Here is a 7,835-nt window from a genome sequence, read left to right as displayed (position 1 = left end):
CAGCAGAGCCTGTGAACTCCAGAGCCACAGGGCAAATCCAGCTTGGAGATGCATTTTGCTGGGCCTTTAGATTTTGCTGATCCAAATCTGAGGCATGCATCTTTCAGCTTACCACTAGCCCCAGCACCCCTTATAATGGACTCTCAGCTGCTGCACACATTCGTGTCTTTCCTGCCACCCTGAGCAGTCTGCAAATCTCTGTCCTCAAGACTTTTTCGGGGTTTGGCTCCCCTTGACCAGTTTAGACTATACCAAAAAGGGACAGCCCAGTCCCTTCCTGGACACTACCAGCCTGCCCCGGGACTCCCTGACCCAGCCAACCAGGAGAGAATAAACTGAATGGAAGAAGCTGACACACCAAGTGGGCCATAGAGAGAGCAAATCGGGGTGCCTTAAAAAGCAAGAACCCCAGCTCTTCCCATTCATTCTCTTGTACTTCTTGGGTCGTACATGATACTGTAAATTGAGCAAGGGTCCAAAAGAGCCCAGCCCTCCTGCTTTATCTGCCACTGGCTGGAGATGGGGCACTTGAAGACTGACTAGTAACTCGTACTTCTCTGGTGCATGAGCACACTCGCTCTTGCTGGACATCTGGCTACCATTCTGACCATATGCTCCCCCAAGCCTCACGCTCACCTGTGACTGACCGCTGAAGAAATCATACTTGACCCGGTCCATCTGTCACCTTATGGAATAAAATACCCACTCCGGCAGGTTCTACAGCATCTCCCCAATAGGTTCTACAGCGTCTCCCCAAATGTGACCTCACTTGGGTTAATGAGGTCTTATCTTTGCAGGTGTTAATTTTGTTTGTTTATTTTAGTTTTATATTTTAAAAGGACAGGTTTATTGGGAAGGGAAAGCCAAAGAGAGACACCTGCATAGTCACAGGCTGGCTGGGGAGCTGCCTGCAGATGTTGATTTGTTAAGAGGAGAATGCCCTAAATTCATTATTACTGGGGTCCTTTTTTTTTTTAATAATAGCTTATTTTTACATCATTTTGTGTCTTTTTCCATCTCAGTTGTAATCCCCGTGGGCTTCCCATCGCCAAATCACCCATGTGCCATCACCATAGTCCAGTGCACTTCCTGCCCCCCTGCCCCATCTTTGATCCCATTCCCCACTCCACCCCCACAAAATGTCTCTGGTATACAGTTGTTCATTATTATTATTATAATCCTCCCCCCCCCCCCGGTCCTTTACTCTCCTGCTATGAGTGAAACCATCTGGTATTTTCCCTTTTCTTTCTGGCTTATTTCACTAAGCATGATCCCTTCCAGCTCCATCCTTGTTGCTGCAAAAGGCATGCATTCATCTTTTTTGATTGCTGAGTAATATTCCATTGTGTACATGCACCACATCTTTTTCATCCAGTCATCTACTTTTGGGCATTTGGGTTGATTCCATGTCTTTCCTATTGTAAATAAAGCAGCAATAAATATAGGGGAGCAGGTGTGGTGTCCTTTTAAGCAGAGTGGTAGAGACTGAGAGATGTGGAGAGACATAGGCAGAGGGTCTTGTGAGGATGGACAGAGAGACTGGAGTGACGAGACTCCAAGCCGAGCCCAGGAAGGTGAAAGATCGCTGGTTATACCAGAAGCTGCAAGAGGCCAGAAAGACCCTCCCCTAGAGCCTTGAGTGGGATGTGGGAGAGCAACGCCCTGCTAACCCCTGACTCAAGGCTTAAAGCCCTGGAACTGTGAGACAATACACTTCTGTTGTTTTAAGCTCCCCAGTTTGTGGTCATATTTTACAGCAGCCCTAAGACAGGTAGTAGGCTCAACATTTAGAAAATGCATTTAAAGAGACTCTAGAATCCAGAGACAGAAAAGGGGGTAAGGTAGGTGATTAGGCTACAAACCTGCCTCTGAAACTTTCTTTCTTTTTTAAAGACTTATTTATTTATGCACAAAGAACTGGAGTACAGGCCAGAGATGTGTGTGTTGGGGAAGGAGTGTATGACAGGATTCACCAGAGACAGAGTGTGGAAGGGTCAAAACAGGTGGGGCCACTGAAATCCACTGCTGAGGGGGGCAGTGGGTGGGACTGGAGAGATCTGTCACACCATGCAGGTCAGCTCCCCAGCTGGGGAGTGAACTCATGCTGCCCAGGCTGTGGATAGCTTCATAGTGCTGCGCTTTAACCCACTGCACCACCAGGGAGGGCCCTGAGACTTTCTTAACTGAATGGCAGCACCTGGCAGGTGAACACTCAGGGACTCTTTATGGCTCCTGCATGCCATAAACACAGCTCTGTCCTAAAGCTGAGTCTTCTAGGAGCAAAGTGGTTTCAGTAATAGGGGACCGATTCACAAGCGATTACAACTGTATTCACTATTACTGTTTCCTCTTTCTATAATCTCATACTTTCTATCTTAAATTCAGAAAGTGTTTGGCCACTGCTTTATGATGGCAATATCTGAGGGGACAAATGACATATGATATATATATATTTAGGTAAGTGTGAGTGTGTGCATCTCACACTTCCTTTTCTATCATAGAATTTCAAGTAGATTTGCTAGTTGTCAATTCTCCATTTAATTTACCTAAAAAAATTGACCCAGAGCCTTTGAGTTTCAGACTTCTAGAAAAATCGCAAATGAAAACTTGTCAGTCAGAGAAATTGAGAATGACTCCAAATCTCAGGATTTTAGAATTACAATTTAGAATGAAAATAAAGATCATTTTCGGAAACAGCCGTTGGTTAGCTGGCACATGGAGTTTGCCAGTGAGCCAGTGAAGTTTCATAATGACAAATCAAACAAGGTAAGACTTAGTCTGCTAGAGATCTGCTCTCCTGTGATATTTGGGCCAGGACAGGATGCTGCAGAGACATGGAGGTCAGGACACCCAAGAATTTGGCCCAAGACCTTCAAATTATGGCCTTTTGTTCGTGTCTTGGAAGGGTTTGAATGGAGCCGGGGTCACAAAGTCATCTGTGAGAAACAAGTCTAACAAGTCTGATCCTTCCAGAAAGGATCACAGCAGTTTCTTCCTTTTTCTTTCCTTTTAATGTACAAAGCAGTACCAACTCCACCATTTTTTGTCATGTTGTTATCATTTTAGATTAACGTCTTCAACTAGCAACCAAATAAAAAGAGAAGATCATAAAACAGTTGCATTTACTTATCATATTTATCATTCAAAGGCACTAAGAGCTCTAGCTCAGAACACGCAGAAATACTCACCAGGTCTTCGGGCAGGGAACAGTGATCTGAGGTCTCAAGCTGTGAAAGAAAACCAAGTGTTAATTAGGTTTATGCATCAAATATGGCCGTAAGTGTCAATTCACCTTCATGAAGACATCCCTTTCACCTATTACCCTGGCAAAGAAAAAAGTGTGATAAAACATGGAGGCTGTGAGGAAGACAATTTAGGATGTCCCAGGTGGAAATCTAAAGGAATATAATGATTCTGGAGAGAAACTGCAAAAAATGTAGTGCAGTTTAACTTGGCACCACCTTGTATAACTGAAGACGTACATACTATATACCTGCAATTCTTTTTTTTTTTTTTTAAAGATTTATTTATTTAAGCGTACAGAACTGGGGTATAAGCCAGATGTGCAGGGTGGAGAGAGGCTTCATCAGAGACAGAGTGTGGAGCAGAACAGGCAGATCAACGAAGTACACTGCTGAGGGGAGCAGCGGGCAGGTCAGAAGAGGTCTGCCACACCATGTGGGTCACCTCTGGGTTTGGGGATCGAACTCACACTGAAGCTGCTGCGGGCTCGCTTACAGTGTTGTGTCCTAACCTGTTGCACCACCAGGGAGGGCCTGTACCTGCAATTCCAGGCTTGCTATATATTCTAGAAACTTGTACATGCGCATCAATGAAGTAATAACATATATTACAGGGAGCATTGCTTAAGATAAAAAGAATTAAGAACAACCCAGAAGTCCAAGTGGGCTGGAGAAATAAACCACAGTACAGTCCATGGCTCACAACACAGCAAGAAGAACAAACCACAAATACCCACTACAACATGAATGCACCTCACAAACATAATGGTGGGTTAAAGCAGCCAGATCCACGAGAATACACACAGTGTGATTCCACTTACATAAAGTTAAGAGCAAGCAAACAGCAGAAAAAGGGGAAGAAGGAGCCTGGTAAGAGTTCTATTTCTTCATGGGAGCAAACGAAATGGGGTGTCATTCATCAACCTATGCATTTTGACCTGTGCCCTTTCTGTTTATATATTTCAATGAAAAACTTACCTAAATAAACTGAAGACTGGCATACCATATGGCCTGGTAATTCTAGCCCTTGAATTAGAGTCCAGAGAAACTCTTGCACATGTGCCCAAGGTCAGGCATGCAAGACTGCTCAGGGGGAAAGGCATGTAATAGCCAAACACCAGGAACACCCCTCCCAAGATCCTCAAGCAGGAGAGCACAGCATCACTGTGCAACAGTGTGAGCAGCACAAACTAAGGAGCCAGACCTGTCAGCAAGGATGCTTCTGGAAAACCTTACAGATGAGTGATAAGAGCAAGCTGCAGAGGAATGAAAACAATATATTTCATATCCAATATAAAATATGAAGTGCTATTTAGGAATTCATACTTATCCTATGATACTTATAATCTTTATAATATTTTCTCTATAACAAAAAGCAGAACAACAACAAAAAAAATTCAGAATACTGTCTATCCCCAGGAGAGGGGGAGGGAGATCACTACTGAGGGGCACCCCAGGAGTTACAAAAGTGCTAGAAACATTCTGCTTCTAAAACCAGGTGTTAGTTAAATAAGTATTTGCTATCACTCTTTATTTCATAAAATTACACATCCTCCTTTGTGTTTTTCAATTATTTCATGTTAAAAAAAACTGTGTAGGCTCTGTGGCACTAAAACTTCATTTCTAGGAATTGATCTAACAAATATACTGAAAAATGAAAACAATACAAAGCTTCCTTGGTGGTGCAAGGGGTTGTCTCAGCACTATGAAGCTAATGGCAGCCACTGCAGCACAAGTTTGATCCCCGCTCAGGGAGGTGACCCACATGGCTCAGCAGACCTTTCCTGTCTTGCCCGCTGCTCCCCTCGGCAGTTTGTTTCTGTCAATCCGCCTGTTCTGCTCCCACTTTGTTCTGGTGAATCTGCTCACCACCCCCCGCATCTCTGCCTACACCCCAGCTCTTATATGCATAAGTAAATAAATCTTTAAAAAAAAAATGGTAGCAATGCAAAGCTTATTACTATTGCAGTGTAACTAATGGTAAATGTTTAAAGCCCCACAAATGCCCTTCAATCACGTTAAATTTATCACAGTGCCTCCATTCTATGGGCTCTTTATTATACAGTCTTGAAAAGGGGTCTTATGTGCTTGAAATGGAGGCATTTTTAAGTACAGCAAATGACAAGGTTAAGCACAATGCATCATTAATCAAAAAGAATGACTTTTTTTTTTAACATTTCACAAGTAAGTCCTTCCAGACTGTTTTAGGAAAAAAAAAAAAAAAGACAGCAAGCTAAAAACCGAAATGACTTTGGTTTCTAGACATCACTAAAATATTTCAAAAGTTCAGGCTCCAGAGGGTAATCATCGCAAACTACAGTACTAAGGTCTTAAGATAGGATTTCTGGGGGGAGAAGAGATTTGAAAGACGCAACACTATCCTGAGCAGCTGGAATTCAAGAAGATCATAAAGTTTTGCACTTGTGGGTGAAAAGAGAGAAAGGCAATTAGGTTTTCAGAAACTCAAGGAATCTGACACCTCGATACTTCCTGGAAAAGTGTACATACATTCAAACCAAGACATCCAAACTGGTGATAAATCAATGTTAAATACATGGACAAGGAGGAACTGTGGAGAGTAAAACAGTGGGGAGCAGTAAGTTGCCATCCACATTGAAGCAGAAGAAATGGGAGGGAACATGTTATAGAAAGAAATGATTCTAGGACTTCCTGATGCCTAGGGATTAAGTCTCAGCACCGTCACCACTAAGGACTGAGTTTTATCAGCCAGGGAGCTGACCCATAGGGGCACAGCAGACCTCTCCCATCTCACCCAGTACAGCAGTGTATTTCAGCAGATCTGCCTGTTCTGCTCCCCACTCTGTCTCTGGTGAATCTTCTCACCCCTACACCACTAGCCTTCACCCTAGGTCTTCTATACAAATAAAATAAAATGAAATAATACAGGGGCCTCCCTGGTGGCTCCAGGGGTTAAGATGCACACTGTGAAGCAATCCTCAGCCTCTGCAGCACAAGTTCAATTCCCGCCCAGGGAGCTTACCCATATGGCACAACAGACCTCTCCTGTCTCACCCACTGCTCCCCTCAGCAGTGTAGTTCAGTCAATCTGCCTGTTCTGCTCCCCAATCTCTCACCCTTTTCATACCTCTGACCTGCATCCCAGCTCTTGTGTGCATAAAGAAATAAAGCTTTAAAAAAAGGGAAGAAATGATACAATTTCTGACAAAGGAAACTAAAGAACAACACAATAACATACCCACAAAAATTGGGAGAGCCACAAAGGAGAGGTGGGCTGAAGTGTGCTTTTGTTAAAAATTAGAGTGATTCCAAACTCCTGAACATTCATCTCATACATTTCCTGAACTACTAAGGAGGTTTTTAGGAACTACTTATTGAGAAGAAGAAATAATTACCCCTATGTTCCACAATTTCATTTAGACTTTTTTTAAATGTTGTATTAGCCACATCTTCCATAAAGCCAGCCAGTAGAGTAATAACATTTGTTAATGTGAAGCTATTGATTTCAGTCAGGACTTCTTGTGTACATGTGAAATGTTCTGGAAGGCATCTCAGTTAATGACAGTCCCTTCATGATGATGACTACATAATTTCTATTTTTGCTACCATCTCTGTTCTTTACTATATGACTTGAATTTTCTAATGATAACCATGTGTGAATTGTCTAAGACAAAGTCACTCCAAAGAAAACCTTAGACTGAAGCAACTGAGAAGGTAGATAGCACCCGAGAAAGAGTCAAGTGAACCAAAAAAGAAAGGCCGGGAAATGTAAACAACTGTAGAGATGAAGTCTAAACTGTATATACTAGTATGAACAGATGAAAGAGAGATTGGATAAATTCAAACTAGAGTTGAGCCAAGATGGCCAAAGCCCAGTACAAAATAATTTTAAAAATAAACTTTTGATATAAAAGCATACCTAGTCTTCAGCAACCTACTCATACAAACCATCCAAAATATATTTTTAATTTCTAAAGCATGGCTGAGGAGCTTTGCAGAAACAGGTTGAGTGTAAATGGCCAAAGGCTAGTGTCTATTAAAATAGGCTGCTATTTTTGACTGCTCCTTGGCTGAACTCTGCTTTAAATATTATAGGGGCATGTCACTGAGTCTTCTTTTCACTTGAGAAGCAATCTGGGTCACAGGTGCTAGCTGTGTTCACGACAGTTTCTGTGGGCTGAGAGCTTCCCCTTCCCCATCCATCCTCACAGCACTTTCACTCTTCATACCCCACCTCCTCTCTGCGTACCCATTTACCTTGACATTGAACTCCCCACACCCATTTTTTTCTCTTCTACCCCTCACAGAGAACTTGTACTTTGGCTGTTGAGTTGGAGAATCAATTAAGAATAAATGAAACGGTTGGGGCCTTCTTAGTGGTGGTGTAGGGGTTGAAGTTTCAGCACTATCAAGCTATGGCCAGCCACTGTGGCCTGAGTTGGATTCCCCCACCAGGGAGCTGACCCACATGGCACAGCAGACCTCTCCTGTCTCCCCTCAGCAGTGTATTTCAGTCAATCTGCTCCCTACTTTGTCTTTGGTGAATCCTCTCACCCCCACACCTCTGGCCTGAACCCAGTTCTTGTATATATAAATAAATCTTAAAAAAAAAAA

The 7,835-nt window shown here is 42.9% G+C and overlaps 1 protein-coding gene across 3 annotated transcripts in view; it reads right to left on the bottom strand.

Annotated features, from left to right (window-relative positions):
- Positions 1-7,835, bottom strand: part of KDM1B (lysine (K)-specific demethylase 1B) — a 56,654-nt gene that overhangs the window by 33,061 nt on the left and 15,758 nt on the right. For all 3 annotated transcript variants that reach the window (XM_012732956.1, XM_012732957.1, XM_012732958.1), the window contains exon 8: positions 3,189-3,227. In XM_012732956.1, coding sequence (XP_012588410.1) covers positions 3,189-3,227 — 39 coding nt within the window. The remainder of the gene's footprint in view (positions 1-3,188; positions 3,228-7,835) is intronic.

This window comes from Condylura cristata, unplaced genomic scaffold (assembly GCF_000260355.1).
Source record: "Condylura cristata isolate star-nosed mole 26May11 unplaced genomic scaffold, ConCri1.0 scaffold00037, whole genome shotgun sequence".
Lineage (NCBI taxonomy): Eukaryota > Metazoa > Chordata > Mammalia > Eulipotyphla > Talpidae > Condylura > Condylura cristata.
The sequence above is the reverse complement of the archived record's forward strand: the minus strand, read 5'-3'. Positions and strand labels throughout refer to the sequence as shown.